Source organism: Paramisgurnus dabryanus, chromosome 1, assembly GCF_030506205.2.
Source record: "Paramisgurnus dabryanus chromosome 1, PD_genome_1.1, whole genome shotgun sequence".
Classification (NCBI taxonomy): domain Eukaryota; kingdom Metazoa; phylum Chordata; class Actinopteri; order Cypriniformes; family Cobitidae; genus Paramisgurnus; species Paramisgurnus dabryanus.
In genome coordinates, this window is record NC_133337.1 from 63,704,700 (window position 1) to 63,723,171 (window position 18,472).

The 18,472-nt window shown below is 37.0% G+C and overlaps 2 protein-coding genes across 2 annotated transcripts; one reads left to right on the plus strand and one right to left on the minus strand.

The window, feature by feature from the left end:
• The first annotated feature begins 113 nt into the window (after positions 1 to 113).
• Positions 114 to 1,897, plus strand: dnajb14 (DnaJ heat shock protein family (Hsp40) member B14). The gene has a single exon (XM_065253618.2). The coding sequence runs from the start codon at positions 162 to 164 to the stop codon at positions 1,284 to 1,286; it is 1,125 nt and encodes a 374-aa protein (XP_065109690.1). The 5' UTR covers positions 114 to 161; the 3' UTR covers positions 1,287 to 1,897.
• A 4,602-nt stretch (positions 1,898 to 6,499) lies between these two features.
• slc4a1b (solute carrier family 4 member 1b (Diego blood group)) lies at positions 6,500 to 17,922 on the minus strand. Its single transcript, XM_065253358.2, has 18 exons — positions 17,879 to 17,922; positions 17,233 to 17,279; positions 16,327 to 16,501; positions 15,734 to 15,869; positions 13,911 to 13,980; positions 13,759 to 13,801; positions 13,475 to 13,659; positions 13,145 to 13,391; positions 12,661 to 12,864; positions 10,437 to 10,585; positions 10,159 to 10,353; positions 9,462 to 9,710; positions 9,277 to 9,366; positions 8,938 to 9,104; positions 8,533 to 8,774; positions 8,274 to 8,443; positions 7,483 to 7,656; positions 6,500 to 7,139 (listed from the first exon to the last, which is right to left on the minus strand). Exons 3-18 carry the CDS (start codon positions 16,493 to 16,495, stop codon positions 7,059 to 7,061), a joined length of 2,571 nt encoding a protein of 856 aa, XP_065109430.1. The 5' UTR covers positions 16,496 to 16,501; positions 17,233 to 17,279; positions 17,879 to 17,922; the 3' UTR covers positions 6,500 to 7,058.
• Positions 17,923 to 18,472: the final 550 nt, after the last annotated feature.

Here is an 18,472-nt window from a genome sequence, read left to right on the forward strand (position 1 = left end):
ATTGTATGCATTTTTATTAGCGTATACTGTGTACTTTTTGTATGAACAATAGTAGGCGCTTCTGCAATACTTCATATCTAACTGTGGAGGGCGCTAACGCCAGGCTTCAGTTCCGAGCCGCCCTTAAAAAGGAGGAAGAAGAAACAGAAACAACAGGAACGATGGAGGGGAACCGGGACGAAGCTGAAAAATGTATAAATATCGCCATCAGAGCCCTCGACGATGGCAATAAAGATAAGGCTTTTAAGTTCCTCAATAAAGCAGAGAAACTGTACCCAACACAGAAAGCAAAGGTATTGTTGGAAGCCTTGCTGAGGAATGATAATACAGCAGGGAATGGCAGAAAACGAGCTAATGGAACCGAGCCACAAACCCAAACACGACATGAAACAGAAAAGCAGGACTCAGATTCAATTAAAGGATTTACCAAGGAGCAAGCTGAAGGTGTACAGAAAATAAAGAAATGTAAGGATTACTATGAGGTACTGGGTAGCAGTAAAGATGCAACTGATGAGGAACTAAAAAAGGCCTACAGAAAACTGGCTTTAAAGTTCCACCCTGACAAAAATCAGGCGCCAGGGGCGACCGAAGCCTTCAAAAAGATTGGAAATGCTTATGCTGTGCTCAGTAACCCAGACAAGAGGAGGCAGTATGATGAGTATGGTGGAAATGAACCCAGTAGCCCAACCCAAAGCTCCCACGGAGGCTTTGACTTCCACCGAGGCTTTGAGGCCGATATTACTCCTGAAGATCTTTTCAACATGTTCTTTGGAGGCGTCTTCCCCTCGCAGAACACGCATACGTTTGCCAATGGCAGAGCGCAGTATAGTCAACAGGCGAACCAAACCAGAGGAGAGAGAGCGGAGGAGAGAGGAGAAGGAGGCTTTTCCATGTTCATTCAACTGATGCCCATCGTTGTGCTGATCTTGGTGTCTATACTCAGTCAGCTGCTGGTGTCCACGCCACCCTACAGCCTGTACTCCAGACCATCCACAGGACAGACTCTTAGGAGACAAACAGAGAATCTGCATGTAGACTATTACGTCAACCGAGATTTTAAATCAGAGTACAAGGGCTCGGCCTTGCAAAAGATAGAGAAAAGTGTGGAGGAAGACTATGTTTCTAATGTGCGAAACAGCTGCTGGAAGGAAAGGCAGACGAAAACTGACCTGCTGTACGCCGCTAAGGTCTACAGGGATGACCGACTACGGAGGAAAGCTGAGCTCATGACCATGGAGAACTGCAAAGAGCTGGACAGATTGAACGACCTGTTTCGTGGAGGATGAACCGGAAGCTTATCGATATTTGAGAGACAAAATAGATTTATATGTTAACATTTCTTGTTCGGTTGTTTTTTAACATGATGATAGAAGAAAAATACATGTAAGCTTACATTAGAGTTCTTTACCTCACCTTCCACTGGATTAGGTTTTGCTGTACATAGCTCAGTTAATCAACTGGCAGAAATACTAGAGATGTGTATATGATATTCTATACATGCTGTACATAACATTATAATTTCCTATTTTTGAGTCAGGTTTTAGTTCAAAGCGCTTACGACGTGCAAGTCATATAAATAGTAATTATAATAAAAGTTTTAATTTAAACATGTATTTAAATGAATTCAAAGAAAGGAAAAACAGTGCTCAGAAAATAAATGCACAGGTTAATAGGTTTTTTTCATTCTGGCTAATTCTTGGGCACACATGACTACTTCTGTATGCTGGTTTCTGCTAATACAGCAGACTTAACCATGCTTGTGAAACTTGAATATTATCAACTTTATCCTAATGAATTGATGATTAAATGTATTTTATAGTTCATATTTAACAAGCACATTCTCAGATTCTTGGCCAGTACAATCTATCAATAATGTCTTAAAGTAATTTCTATATAACTGAATGTTTGGCATGTCTTTCTTATGCAACATCTCCAATTTAATGGAATTTGGAAAAGAAAGGAATGAGGCATTTATGATTTCCTGGTTCTGGTGGGCCAACCCTATCAAACACACCTAAATGTAATTTCCCAGTAACCATGCATCCTTTGATTAGATTTTTCAGGTGTTTTTGATTAGGATTAAGGCTAAACTAAGAAGGACAGTGGCCCTCCAGGACCAGGAATGCCCACTCCTGCACCAGATGGATTTTTTGTCCCACCCTAGAGCCCCAGCACTACACATTTTTTATGTCTATTTGATCTAACACACCTTCAGCTCATTGTTAAAGATCGCAGGACCTAAATTGAATGTGTCTGATAAGAGAAATGTTCAAAATTGACTGTGCCAGAGCTTCAGGACAGGCCTGGTGTGCCATTTCTTTGCATTGCAGTAGCTTGTGAATTTAAACTATATTAATACAAATATTATTAAAGTCACAATGAAATTCAAATTAAAAACTACATTTTTTTCTAACTTAATCTGTGAGTTTCATTATTGTTTATTAAATTAATGTGCCTTCATAATCTTTAATCAAAAAGCAAATCTCCCCATCCTCAAAATGAGTTATCTTCCGGCCACGAGCAAAGGCAATAAGAAACACGACCCCATTTCCAGATCCAATCAGTTGCGAATGGACGAATTCTAGTCCCGCCCAAACTTTTTTCCATTTAAGAAACCGTTTCAACGGGGAAAATAAGACAATCGCTAGTTCCGTTTCATTGTAACCTTAAGCAGATATTTAACCTGCATTCTCAACTTCACCCTCTCAGCGTAGTAATAGGCTTTATGCGCAGCTGCACTACTTCCTGAACTTCAGCCAGCTACTTGTTTCCTGTCTGCCATTATTGGACAAAATTATTAATCCTGGTGTGTCTGATTATTGTTGTTGTGACTACTGAGGTCAGGCACACCTGGATTAATCAGTTTGTCCAATAATGGCAGACAAGAAACAAGGAGCTGGTTGAAGTTCAGGAAGTAGTGCAGCTGGGCATAAAGCCTGTTGAATAACTAGAAGCTTTCTTTTGTGCACCAATCAGGTAACGCATGCCTTTGAATATCCATGGCCTTCTTTAGTTTGGGTAACACTAAAAGATCTTTTAAATCATCAGATTTTCAAAATTTTCAGAAACATGACAAAAAATCGCTGATTTGACAGTTTTGTTCTTATAGTGTGAGGAGTTCTGCTATGTGATCATGACATACACAACACACCTTTAGATTCCAATAACAAACAATTAGAGTCAACTGAGAACACAGTAAATCTCACGATGTCTCTCGTGGTCAAACATGATGTCTCAGGGGCATAAAGAAATGGCATTGGATTGCTTTTTACATCTCTGATGTCCATATCCCTTTGGGCTATGGCTGTGGTTGTTATGCTTTATATTGTCTTTCATCAGCTTGCTTTCTGATTGGGTATCGTTTCATCCACGTGACAATCCAAGCGTGTATGCAGGTCAGAAGCACGTCGGAGGCACTTTAATAACAAAATTGAAAGTATTTAACATGTTGAAATCCTGTTGTGTAGGGGAAACCCGAGGACAAACTCGCCTCACGATGTAGATTTTCCTGTGAAACGAAATGATACCCAATAAGAAAGCGAGCTGATGAAAGACAAAACGATAACAACTACATGCGCAACAGGCGCAGTCTAAAGTGAGATGGAAATATGAGAAGTAAAAAGCAGGCCATAGTATTACTGCCATTTCTTTATGCCTGTTGTCCATCGTATTTGTTTACTAAGAAGTCTGTGGTTAATTTTTTGTGTTCCCAGTCGAGACTAGTGTTGTTTGTAAATGGAATCTGATGGTGTGCGGGGTACTCATGACCACATGGCAGCACTTCACACAATGTAAATCTGATAAGATTTTAAAAATCTTTTAGTGTGACCCTAGCTTAATGATCGGGACTTTACTTAGGATTGATGTAAAGGCCAAGTCAGTCCCAGGCAGAGCATGTGATCGAGGAGCTGGCATATCAGGTGCGGTCCAACCACACCGCAACCACAGGCCCTGTGACAGAATACAAGTGAAGCAGATTTTTGTCCGCAGCAGTCACGCAACAAACCAGCTCCACATCTGCCATGCAGACAGTGAGGCTTAAGGCTTCGGTTGAAAATGGCAGATAATAATTCCTTACATTTATATAGCGCTTTTCTCAGTACTCAAAGCGCTTTACATGAACGGGGGAATCTCCTCAACCACCACCAATGTGCAGCATCCACCTGGATGATGCGACGGCAGCCATATTGCGCCAGAACGCCCACCACACACCACCTTATTAGTGGAGAGGAGTGATATAGCCAATTAGTATGAGGGATGATTAGTAGGCCAATGGGCAAGTTTTGGCCAGGATGCCGGGGCACACCCCTACTCTTTTTCGAAGGACATCCTGGGATTTTTAATGACCATAGAGAGTCAGGACCTCGGTTTTAACGTCTCATCCGAAGAATGTTAGGCATGCAGAGGAATATTAAATTTGAGCGAGCTTGGAGCGATTTCACCAGTGCGTGATGAAATTGTAGGGGAGTGGAATTGAGCAAAGCAGTCTGGTCCGACTTTGGGCGGGGTTAGCGAACACCCACGTGAGCGGGGAGTGGAATTTCTCAGGGCTCAGCTCCGCTCACATGCTCTGGTCCCAGTTGTCTTTTAGTATGTGGTGGGCTTGAAAAGATTTTTTAATCACTAGACACAAATAATGTCTAGTCTATGTGTGTTTGCTCATGTGTGATGATTCACATTCAGTTTTTTTTTAAAGTGAAAGGATTTTGTAAAGAACTTAGACATCCCTCACAGTCTTAAAGGTAGGGTAACAGATTTGATCCTGAAACATTTTTTGTTATGCTGGTTAAAAGTCTCCTCACATTCTGATAGCAATTACTGTGTTAAGTTGTTTAAATGTATTTGTAGAAATTTATGTCATCTGTGAAAGGCGTAGGACCAAAAAATGTTCAACAAATCATAGATTTCGGTCTGAACGGACGTTTCCATTTTTGTCCCTCATACGTAAGCGTAATTTAAATGCCCAGCGCGCAGCGAGTCCACGCAGACACCATACGTCATTGGCGCGTTCACGTGCGCTCATCTCATGTCTGTAAACGGTGAGAACAGCAAACTTTTCTGCTGAATTGACAACCTACACAGAAGGCACACAATGAAAGACATCTTTTATAACAACAACAGCAAAAACTGCCTGGATCAGCAAGAGCAAAAACCCAAATTAACATCGGTAACTTTACTGCTTTACCACGAGATGAAAACAGCTGCAGGAGGCAAAGGATCTGAAAGGGTCGTTGCACTGTTTATTTTGGTAAGGTAGGTACGCGATATGTTTGTACTGAGATGGATTCATATATCCTACTTTGATGAAACATTGTGTTGCTTATGAAATTTGTGTTCGTTTACGGATTAGCGTAACGATATAGTTACTACGTCTACACAACCGAACGTGTGCTTAAACTAATTCTGATGTAAACCAGTTGTTTGGTTATTTTGGAAGTGTTATTCGACTTTGTACTGCAAAGTTTTCTCACTGCTGAATGAGACATGAGATGTGACCGTCTGATCTGTGCGTGTTCATGTGTTTGGAAAGAGGCATGACTTTGGATGGCGATTTGACTTGAGGGTGGGATCGGGATTTCATTGCCAGGCGGCTACCGTTAGCATTTTTCAAAATGTGTTACCCTACCTTTAAGCATTATTCTGTGACTTGGATTGGATTTCACATTTTTCTGACCATCAGGTGGTAGAGTTTGAGGGGTTCCAAACCAGAGCCATTTGTGATTATCACTATTAATGAAATAATTATTTTAAGATGTCAATAGGTACACTGAGTTTTAATAAATTTAAACCATATTCAAAAACCATGAAGCCACAGTCCCTCACTAATCTAAAGTCTTGCAGTGCCCTTGTTTGGTGGTAGATGCCCCCGCAAGCACAAATGTGAAACTCCGCTTATGCCATCAGGTAGGATTGTAATCTAGGCATTTATGATTTATGGTAATCACCCGTTCTCCACTTTTACTGCAAAAGGAAGAAAGATACCACTGGACTGTTTCCCAGTTGCATAGTACAGATGATTCTATAAAGAATGAACATGATTTTTTTCTCTATTCTGTAGAATATTAAAAGTTTTAGTTTGGTTTTAGTTTTTTTAAAGGTCGCAGAACTTATAAAGACATTAACAGTAGAGAATAGACAGGAAATATAACTATACACAATACATAAACACATCTCTGTCCCAACATGCAAGTCAAACTACACGTTTTTTTTTATTTATAGTTTATTGTAATTGCAGCTGCTCCTTCTATTTATGCAGCATTTTTTGTCAAATCACATATATTTTTATGTTACTTGAACTTAAAAAATGAAGTAGGTTGAATTGACTTGCAAAACCAAGTTGTTTTAACTTCATGCAGCATTTTTTTTACAATGTAGCAGCAATGCCACTGCAAAGTGCATAAAAAATAGAAAACATTAATTAATTAAACAACAATAATAAATACAAATTATTTGCTGGCTTTTGTTTAATAAAGAAAAATTACAAGTAATTTTCACTTATTTTTCTTGACTAGAGATGAGTTGCAACTTATCTCTTGTCAAGATAAATAATAGTAAGTTGAAATGGCCTTTAAATCTGAGTTTTTTTATTTTGAATTGAACAAAAAAATTTAAGGCAGCAGTTAAATTGTTTTACAGTGTAGAACTATTTTTAACTTAGAATTAACATTTTCTCACACAAAAGAGAAAGAAACAAGAACTTTATGTTTTAATTATGTAATAACCAATTCCAGTATATTCTTATAACATTCTTTATTGTTGGAGGTTAAAATATAGTAAAATATATGGGTTGCATACATTATTTTAATAAATTATTTAAAAAAATCTCTCATTCATTGTCACTTTATCTTATTTATCAGTGCATTGTCACTTAGTCTTTGGCCATTTCATCATATTTTTCAAAAACATTACAAGCTTGTACAATTAACTGAAATGAACATAGTCAGTGTTTACTCAGAAGAGAAGAAATACTGAATTTGATTCTTGAGGTTTTCATTTTAATTTTATGGGCTGACTGAATGCGATGGAGAGCTGATTGTGAGAAATGAGTTTGATGGCATCTACAGTGGCATCTGAGTTTCATCATACATGTCACGTCCTGGCTCCTCTTCAAACGTCACTTTGGCATCTTCAGCATCAAGCTAAATTGAAACCACAAAATGAGGAAAAAATAAGTAGTTTGAGCAAAGAATGAAAAACTTGTTATTATTTACCGACTTTGCTTGTTAAAAATCCACAGCATCAGACATGCTGTTTTAATGAAAGAGAACTGATACAATATTTTAGTGAATAATGATTTAAATTTTACATTAAAGTTTCTGTGTGACTTTAAAATGTATTACAAAGAACAGTATTAACATTTAGCATCTTTTTGTGTTTCACCAGAGTAATTCACATGAGGTTTTGAAATGACACAGAAAGGAGAACTGCTATTTTTAAGATAAACTATTGTTTTTAAAACAAAATGACATTAGTGCCACTTACACATTTAATCTCTCGCTCAGTGAAAAGACGTCCAGTCACTAGCATGCGCAGAGGGATGGTGAGTATCAGGACAAAGGGCAGAGCCAGTGACACTGGGCTTGACTTGACAATCCACAGCAGGGCCAAACACCCAATCTGCATAGCAGTGAACAAATGCATCCTATTGGTCCTAACCTGCAGGGGGAGCCAGAGACCGTAAACAGCTGTTATCACATGCACATGGATGTATGACATTCTCAACACTGAAGGAATAATTGCTGTAACAAAGTAACTTAAAGGGGACATTTCACAAGACTTTTTTAAGATGTAAAAAAAAATATGTGGTGTCCCCAGAGTATGTATGTAAAGTTTTAGCTCAAAATACCACATAGATAATTTATTATAGTATGTTAAAATTGCCACTTTGTAGGTGTGAGCAAAAATGTGCCGTTTTGGGTGTGTCCTTTGAAATGCAAATGATCTGATCTCTGCACTAAATGGAAGTGCTGTGGTTGGATAGTGCAGATTAAGGGGCGGTATTATCCCCTTCTGACATCACAAGGGGAGCCAAATTTCAATGACCTATTTTTTCACATGCTTGCAGAGAATGGTTTACTAAAACGAAGTTACTGTTGATCTTTTGCACATGGATGAATCGGAATCGTCATTAGTAGGCGTGAAGACTGACTCGCTTAAATATGCTCTCAGGATGATTGACAGGACTGAATGTTTAGGCTCCTCCCGAACCTACGTTTATAACTTCATAAAGTCAGATTTTCATGATTTGTCCCCTTAAAAATGCAAAAACTTACTTGTGAAACGTAGGGTTCATCTGGGTGATACTTTTTTGGGATGAGGAGGAGCAACATGCGATCCCACAGCTGGATCCCACTGAGAGATGTGATTCCCATGTAGAGAAAGATTCCGAACAGAGCTGTAACTGGAATTAACTTTAAAACGGGCTCCATGAGAATGGACAGACCTGTAAACAGACAGACCCAGGAGCTGTTAATGTACATGTCTGTACCGAAACCAGGAAAATGCTGTGGAGGTTCGGACAGGTCAACGTACCAACCAACAAAGCCACCACTAATCCACTCACTCTTTGTTCCAGAACTTTCTCAATCTCAGGCTTTGGGCCTTTGCTCATGACGGTGAGGGCATTAGCGTGGGATACAGATCGTACGGTAGTAGCACTCAGCCAGGGCACACCAAATATGGCACCTAGCCCTCCCATGCCCACCAGGATGAGAAGATCCATGTGAAACCCAGAACCCTTGACCATTTTCCTCTCTGGTTTACTCACAATTAATCTTCAAAACAAAGAAAGTAATTTAAGAAAGCATTTGTAAAGTCTGATCATATGTTCTTATCACTAAAAGGACTAATAAAATTTGTTTAAATCCAGCTAAACGTGCAGTCGTACACTGTGTCCTGTATCAAGTAAATGATGCTCTTAGAAGAAACATCACTCACGTGGTGATCTGAGACTCAAGAAAAATGAGGATGAAGACCAACATGGCTGGGACAATACTGGCAAACATCATCCAAACAGGGAAGGGCTTGTGTTCCCCCATTGGGTTTATGAGCCAGCCCCGCATCTTAGGGTTGGACACCTGCAGACCCTTAGGCACAACTAGTTTCTGTAAAACAGGTCAAGGGTCAAAGGTCAACAAAGCAACTTTATAGGGTCTGAATTGATGCCCTAAAAGTGACTATACAGTGTATAAAGGCAGCTTTTGTCAATTAGGGACAAATAAAATTGAACAAAATTCAGTATTAAAAAATAAAATAAATATTAAATTCTAAACCCACCTGTGTGTATGTATCGTCAATATTAATATCAATAGCAACCATAAGAAAAATAGCAATGGGGACTCCAAAGTCACCAAGTAAACGTCGAATCTGTGCAACAAACATTTAAATCATTACATTCATGCTAGCTAGTCGATGGAAGGCTGTCACGATATTCAAAAATGTATTCATCTATTCATACACACCTTGCCTGGCAGGAATCTGCCATTTTTAAACATACGTAGGTAGTAAGCTATGGCGAAGCAGCCAAACATGAGACACATAGACAGAAGAGCGGTGTTGGGATATGGTTGGGGCATAAAGTTCCTCACTGCAGTCACATTGCCTGTCGAATTATCCACAGATCTCTGATAGTTGACACCTGAGTGCCAAGGGTCTTTTGCTGTATTGTTTAGATGATCGTAATTCAGGATGAGAGGGTGTTCTTTAAAAACCTTTGATGGATGATAAAACAGAGAGGGTGGACACATTTAGGTAATGACTTAAGTGAATACCATGCTGATATTTAGCTATGATATTTATTGACTAAATGTCCAATATTCAAAGAAAAAGTATATAACATTAGATTATAATCTCTCATGAATTTGCAATAATACCATATATTCTATTCTATACTATATATTTAACTCTTTCCCCGCCATTGACGAGTTATCTCAATAGAAAACGCTTCCCTGCCAATGACACTTCCCTGACAAGTTTTCACGGTAATGTATAATTCTGCTATTATCCACTAGGTGGCAACTTGGAAAGACTTAATTATTTTTCTGTTAATGGAGAAAATTAACTAAATCACTAAATACTAAATTAACTTTTATAATTAAAAAAATGAATGAAGCCCTATTAAATGGAGGAATTGTCGAATAGTCAAAACTGAGTGTGTACCTTGCCTAGTTTGGCAAAGGTCTCATAGATGAAGATGAGGGAGATGAGGATGGAAAAGATCTCCTGAGTGAACCGGGAAATGAAGCGGACCAGGAAGCTTCCCTCAACAGCCACAATTGCCACGACGATGACCATCAGCCACGCCCCAATCCACACTCTGCCTACAATGTACTCGATTCCCTGAGACTTACAGAACTTTAGCCAGGAGGAAAAATGAAAGAATATTAATGCCATTACACCCAACTCTACATCTAAATGTTTTATAGTATATAACTTACAGTATAAAAGGCCTCTTCAAAAACCAGCAGAGGTCCAGAGAAGCCAATAACTAGCACAGGTTGGGCGGCGATTAGAGAAAAGATGATGCCCTGAATTGATGTGGAGATCATCAGCTCTGACACACCCATCATGTTATCCACCTTATCAGCTGCAGAGAAGAGTGCCAAAAATAATTATAACGACTGTGGTTGCAAAATACGTTTAGACAGGCAAGAAAACGTTGGTTTTGGCATGCAGCATCTGACTTAAATTATTTCTTGTACAGTCACGGCAAAAAAAAGAAAAGAAAAAAGAACAGATTACTTTAGATTTTGGGGTGGTTTAAAATCAATTTTTAATCATATTTTTGGAAATTTGTCTCAGTATGATTGGTCACAGTCTGTGATCAGTTTTTTTTGTAATTCGTAATGTCAAGTGTAACGTCATGTAAGCTGCATTTTCTTTCAATAATTTTTTGCTCAATATTTCCCAATATGGTGAACTGTTGCATGTGGCTTTCCGCAGGTATTATTATATAGTAAAATTAGTAAGAAAATGTGTATAACACTGTAATGTCTCTGTGTATTCTGCTGTCCCAGCAGGCAAATTTGCGCTTAAAAGATGTTCAGTAGCCATCGAAACTAAGCTAAAACAAGGACAGATTTGGGCTGTCAGAGATAATTTAACAGACATCTTATCATAACTATAAAATAAATGAAATAAAAGAAATAAATAAATGACACCAAACACCTTGTAATCACTGTTGACTTTACTTACATGATCATACATCTCACAAATAATTTAGGAAAAAAGACATTTAACCAAATTCAAATATTTGACATCTACAATGGCATCTGAGGATTTTTATCATGCATGTCACATCCTGGCAACAATGTAACCAAATATTTTAGCTACACTGCAAAAAATTACTTTCTTACTTAGTGTTTTATCTTGTTTTAACAGTGACGGCCAGTGACTTCTCTTCCAAAGGTACGCAAATTCCAAATATGTGTTCGGAGTGTCATGTGTGTGGTTCGTCATGTCAAAATATGTGTTCGGCGCGTCATGTGAACCATGTGCATCATGCATCATGTCAAAATACGTTCCTGCTGCACATGTGTTGAAAATGCTCAAGTACACAAAATACTTGCAAGACACTAATTTAACAGTAAACTCTGATTACACATGAAATTAAGCGAGTATCTGGCAAACGTGAGCGTCTCTTTTATCATAAACCCCTTTGAAGTGTCTGCAACAGGCTCGTATTTTGACATGACGCGTGATGCACATAGGTTCACATGACGAGCCATACACATGATGGGCTAAATGTGACGAGCTTCGCATCGTGCGCCCTCGAATAAGAAGTCACCAGCCACCATTGAATACAAATATTTCAAAATTCTTAAAGGTGCAGTGTGTAATCTAGTGGTGATGTTGCAAATTGCAACCAACGGCTCAGTCCACGGCTCACCCCTCGCTTTTGAAACCTATAGAGAAGCTACGATAGCCGCCACAGGACAAACATGTCATTGTCGGAGACAACTTAGTAAAAAAGTTTGTCCGTTAAGGGCGATTTCCATGTAAGGAAACCCTCGGTGTATATAGATAAAAACTTCTCACTCCAAGGTAATAAAAAAATAACAGTGCATTATGTAAGGTCTTTATAAACCACTGATAATATAGTTATGTATTTTATATTGCATTTCTACAATATAATCATTCAAAAAGTTACACACTGCACCTTTAAAACAAGATGTATTTTCTTACCCCTTGGCAGATTTGTTTGCTTGTTTTAAGCAGAAATTCACCTAAATTGTATGTTTGTTTGTTTGTTTTTTGTCTAAAGACTAGACTTATTTTCTTTAGGTCATTTTGCTCATCAAGAAAATGCATATTAAAGAATTTTTAGATATTTGTACTGAAAACAAAACAAAAATATTAAGTAAGAAAGTCATTTTCTGCAGTGTAGAAGTGTGGGATAGTCATAGCCAGACTATATCAGATCTACTTAACCTAGATGGTGAAATAGTGGCTATATTGCTTGCTAGGTTGTGTTGTGCCCAGTGTTTGCTCCTATATAAAGTCCTAATAATGTTCTTACTATGGCAACTGATGTGGATATAGATAATGGATAATGATTATCACTTTCAACACAACGAATAATACAGATTTGATTGGATTTCAACAACAAACTGGATTTGGGCGTAATATAAACAAAGCCTTCTTCAGGGTAAACATACATACCGAGGAGACCTCCAAAGGTAATGGCAGGCGAGAGCGCAGCAAAGTAGATAAAGATGATCGCAGCCAAGACCTGAGCATTTAGAGCATCTGTGATGTCACTGAGGTAGTGTTTGTAACGCCTCCTGAAGTCTCTGATCATACCACCGAATAAAACACCTGTACGTGCCAGTGGATCTTCTGCTGGAGGCCCGGAGGATTTTGAAGCTTTGAGAAGATATCATAGTAGTAGTGTTACTGTAGTTAGTTTAGTAGTTCGCTGAGTGAGTTTGAGTACAGCATACATAATAATGTACAGTCATTATTGCGAAATAAATTATGATGGATGGTCTTGTTATATAGTAAAAAAGAGTTTATTCTGCAGTAATGCCCAGATTACCATATATAATCCAGATATTTACACTACTTACCTACTAAATAAATGGAAACACTTTACAAATAAAAACATGGAATGATCATGTGAAATTTCTACTGTGCGTGTCTTTACTTTTGCAAGGTTTGTCATCCAGGTGGAGTTTGGAATTGGAGGTGCGAAGTGTCTCCTGCAGTACTTTGGGATTGGAGGGTTGGAGTCTCTCCTGCAGGAGTTTCTTTTGGAAGGGGATGAGAGATGTAAGCAGGGACTCGTTTTGAATCTCAGTGGGCGGGACCACAATACAGCAGTCCATGAAGTCTGTCACAGCACCAATCAGCTCTTGATCGCTTTGAGCCTGAAACGCTGCCTGATTAAATACCTGAGGATGGAAGTGAAAACAGTCATCATTACAGTTCATTACCTTGTGATCTTTTGAGAATTTTTGATCCACTGTTCACTTACTTTATCAGCTAGCAACACTGCCATTGCTCGGCCACACTCATGATAATCTATGTCAGTCTTGCTTGGGCCAATAAAGATGAAAAGAAATCGCACAGGCACATGAGTTTCAGCAGCTGATTCCAGCACCACCGCGTCCCGCAGACGCACAAATGCCACTGTTGGCCTCTCCAGGAATTCAAGAGCACCTTGCACAGTAACACACACAAAATTACAGAACTCTCAACATAGTTACATTGCTTTCAAGAGGAAACACACAACTTGTAAGTAATTCATATAATTCTCACCTACAAGCACCGTAGAGGCCTCTGCACTGTCAGCGATGTCTCTCTTTAGGCAAGAATAAAATAAAACAGGGAAACATATCTCAACTGAAGTTATTACATTTAAAACATTCAAAACCAGGAAAAAAATCTGATAAAATATTGCTTTCACTTACTTTCTCTGTGACTAAGAACCTTTGCATTTCCACACCTGATGTTGTCAGAGGCTGGCTTTCTGTTGACTGGCTGCATAGAGATAAACAAACTTCCTGTTATTCTCATCTCTTGATATGTCTAGTCTTACAATGTACATCTATGAGATTTTTAAAAACACAATTCTGACAGAAAAGTAATAACACCTCTAACAATTCACAAAATTAGAAGTATAATTATTGTTGTACACCTTTGGAAATAAAGGTACAAAAACTGTCACTTGGTCAGTATACCCTTTCAAAGAGTACATCTTTGTACATAAATGGTGCACCTTTTATTTATTTATTTTTTTGCAGTGGTTTTAAAATAAAGTTATGCACTTTTAATTTCCTGCAACGTAACGTGAACTGTAAAAAAAATATTATACATACTTTGTAAATTTAATGAAAAATCAAATGAGTAAACTATATTAAATTTGAAATTTAAATTCTTGTTTTTTAACAAAAATGTGAGTTAAAATCACATAAATTAACCATTTTTTTTAGCAAATTTAACTTAATTGTATCATGTATAATCCACTTAAATTTGTAAGAAGGAAATTAACTTAATAATTTTGTGCTGAAACTACAAAACTACATTTTTGTAGACATATAACTAACTGGACTTATGGGACTGGATTTGGAGAGATAAGTTTAAAAATTAAATGCACTTTTATGTGTTTTTAACTAAAAATAAGGACCTTTTAATGTTTAATGTTTATTTTTCTTTGTGATATACAAGAGTTTCTGTTTCTTCTATGAGTTTTGTAGTTACCATTGTTCAGAAGACTCATAATGTGTGTTATTTACTTAGTGAGGAATAACTGCATGAAATCAGTTTTTTCCTACTTGCTCATCATAATGTGATATATAATAATAAATATTTAAAGAAAAGAGGACATTTCACATGATTAAAGATTTTATTAAAGTAAGATTTTATTAAAGAAGTAAACCTTAAAGGAGCATTTCACCCATAGAAACATTAATCTTTATTGAAAGTGCGTCATATTTGTAGTCGAAATGTAACATACATTTAAAATTTGGTGCCTATTTGACCAAGAAAAGGGGTGTTTGTAGTCTCACCCCCTCAACAAAGATATTAGACTTCCTTCTTTTAATGATGCAAAATGATGATTTTTACATCATTGAAAGAAGGAAGTTGCAACACTGAAATCTGTATTTCTCCTGTCTCAGCGGCAACTGAGGAAATGATGCACGACCATTCAAAAACATGACCTGGGTTCTAACTATACAAAGCTTAATGCAAATGGGTGAAGTGTCCCTTTAAAAAGTAGATATCACTTATTTTTACAGTGTAATTTTACTTAACTTGGTTAAGTTAGATTTACTTTATTTCCATATGTGTGAAATTTACTTGAAATATATAAGTGCAAAAACTTGCAAACCAAAAATTTAGTTTTCTTATTGTATATGTCAGTGTGTGTAGTACTTTAATGATCTTCTGTGTTCATGTCTCTTATTTTGAAGTTCTGTTCTGTTCTGTATGCCATGTAGGCTGCGTCCAAAAACTCAGGCAGGAAGGCATCGAGGCATGTCCGAACATAGATATGTATAATAAAGGATAGATGTCTCGCCCACGCTGTTGGCCAATTGTGTGAAATGTCCGCATTTGGCGGCCATCTTACCACAGGGCGCTCGCTCACTTGTAGCATTGTGTTTAATGGAGCATGTACTTTTAAATGACCATAACTTGTTAAATTTTCTACCGATTTTCAAACAGAAGTCATTGCTAATGTTTGCATGTGGATCAGCTGCCTCTGCCTGCCCCCTACCAACGTTACAAGTACCTTTGGTTGTGCATAAGTGTCTGAAGAACCTTATCTCTGTCTCCTGCCAGGATTTCACTTTTGCTAACCAGGGCATCCACAATCATTTCTATGATACTGGAAAGCGTCTTCTCTTCTCTGTCCAACATCACCACACCTGATGACACCCAACCAAAAATCAATTTCTTGGCATTGTGAATAGAAAAGTGGAATTAAGTGAAGCAAAAAGGGAAATAAATAAGTTACAGGTCAAGACAAAGAGAGTATGGGGTGTAAAGAACAGGTCACATGACATATTCTGAGCTTTACAATTTTATTTTAAATATTTTCATCTTTACAAAGTTTAGCTGGTTTTACTGGTTGTTTCAGATAAAACCATCTGTGCATTATTATTAAATTTGTGTGGCGTGGTTACATTTTCAACAGTTTATATTAATAATTAAGTGATGCACAGATGTTTCGGCCTATAATCTGTATTAGCAGATAAAAGCTTGTTCCTTTTTGACCCAACACTGGTTTGAAAATAACCCAGCATTTGTAGAGTGCAGGTTTGACTACGGGTTTAAGGGAACTAAATGTAATAAATTGTAATTTTTTTTATAAATTGTTCTCACCAGTGTTCATTGTACTGCGTATCTGCACCAGGCTCTTTAGGGTGAGATATGAGACGTGTGCTGATGGGCTCCAGCATCCGGCCTCAACATCATATGTCTCTTCATAGCCCATCCATCTACCCATGTCCTGCATATTGCTCGGCTGGCTTGACTTCTCATTCATCTTCATGTAGGCCTGATCACACCACATGCAATAAAAAAATATACAGATAAACATTGGTTTTGGTATTTCAACATATTTTTACCAATGTGCTATGACCACTGCATGTCCAATTTTGGTCATTTCAATCAGTCATTCTCAACGTTTGTAATGAATTAAGGTTGTTGGTTCTTACAGTACCTTTTCAAAAGAAAAATATTTTGTTATAACCAGTATCTGTCCTGATATATATGTGTATACTATTCTATGGATCTCTTACAATTGTGTCTATTTTTATATAGACACAATAGATTAAAACAGGGGAGAAAACTGATACTTAAACAAATGAAACTCTCTAATTTATCAAAGAGAAACCCTGTCATAATAAAATTTCCCTTCTGGAGATGTGACATAATATGTTTAATGTCCTTTTAGTTCTAACACAATCCAAAGCAGGGATGTTGACAGATGAAACATGATGGTAGACCTCGAGACTTGTTCATTGTATGTATTTTTGTGTTATGTGTGCCTTTCCTGTGCCATGATGACTGATAAATTGAAGCTCATGTTTATCTAAACACTGGAAGTGTGTGTGACACAGGATGCTACACAAATGTGGAAACTTGTCAGTGTCTGTGAAGTATTAAGACAAGAATAATGGCAAATTTCCATACAGTACACTTAAATACGCATGTGTGCGAGTGTGTGTGTGTGTGTGCGTGCGTGCGTGCGTGTGTGTGTGTGTGTGTGTGTGTGTGTTTGCTCACCGGACAGTCTTCTTCAGTAGTAATGTTTGTGTTCACATACAGAGCATCTGAAGAACAGTTAAAATAAGACATAAATTCACAAAAAGCACAAAAACATCTGTTTAGGCAATTTTGTATATTCAAAAAAATAAAACATTTCTGAAAACTATTTTTTCATCATCATATTATTATTGTTATTATTATTACTACTATTATTATTATTATTATTATTATTATTTATTTTATTGTAATATATCAATATCCTGTTTTGGGACAAAAATGCTGTTTGTAAAGTTGTTTTGCAACAATGTGCTATAGAAATTTAATTTTAGCAAAAAGCTTCAGTCAGTTTTTATTTAGTAGCATATTGTGTTTATTTATGTTTATCATCCTAAAAGTACCTTTTGTGCAACCTGGCATCCAAATTAATCATTTGTTGTGAAATGGTAATATTGCATTTGTATTTTTGATAAGTTAAAATTTTGAATATCGTTGCAAAAAATGTAAACAGTAAAATCAAAAATCTACTTTTTTACATTGAAAACAGTTTTGAAAGCGTTCCTCAGTACAAAACTGAAGGTAACGCAGGGTAAAAATGTATTTAAAATACTAAATAAAAATTGACAGCTTATAATATTAATAATAATGACAATTGTTGCGCACATACCTGTAGTGTTGAGCAGTTAACACAGTTGTCTCACAGACCCTTACAAATATGCAGAGACTTTTAAACTCTGTATACACCTGCATCTATTACAGACACACCTCTACACACACTTCTATAAACACACAGTCCCTTACAGGACACCTACTGTACAGTGACCCCCAAAAAGTATTAGGACACTTAGGTCACCACCACTGTAAAAAATATCCAGCATGAAATTAAAACAGCTTGGTTTTGCAAGTTGCTATTTTAAGCTTTGACCTGTGAATAGTTGACATAACTTACAAAACTAGTTGAAGCTGTTTAACTTTTTATTTATTAAGTTAATATAGATAATATAATATATATTAACTATATATTTTTTAAGTTAAAGTAACATAAAAATATATGCTGATTGGACAAAAATGCAGCATTTTTTTCTAACAGTGCACTTAAAATGAATGTCACTGAATAAGATGAAATATCAAAACAAGTGCAAAGTTTTAATTTATTTAAAAAAAACAAGAACACTTTTTCAAGCAAAACATAATGACAGATATGTGTTAGATTTAAAATTATATTACAATAAACCATTATTTATTTGGGCACTTGCAAATG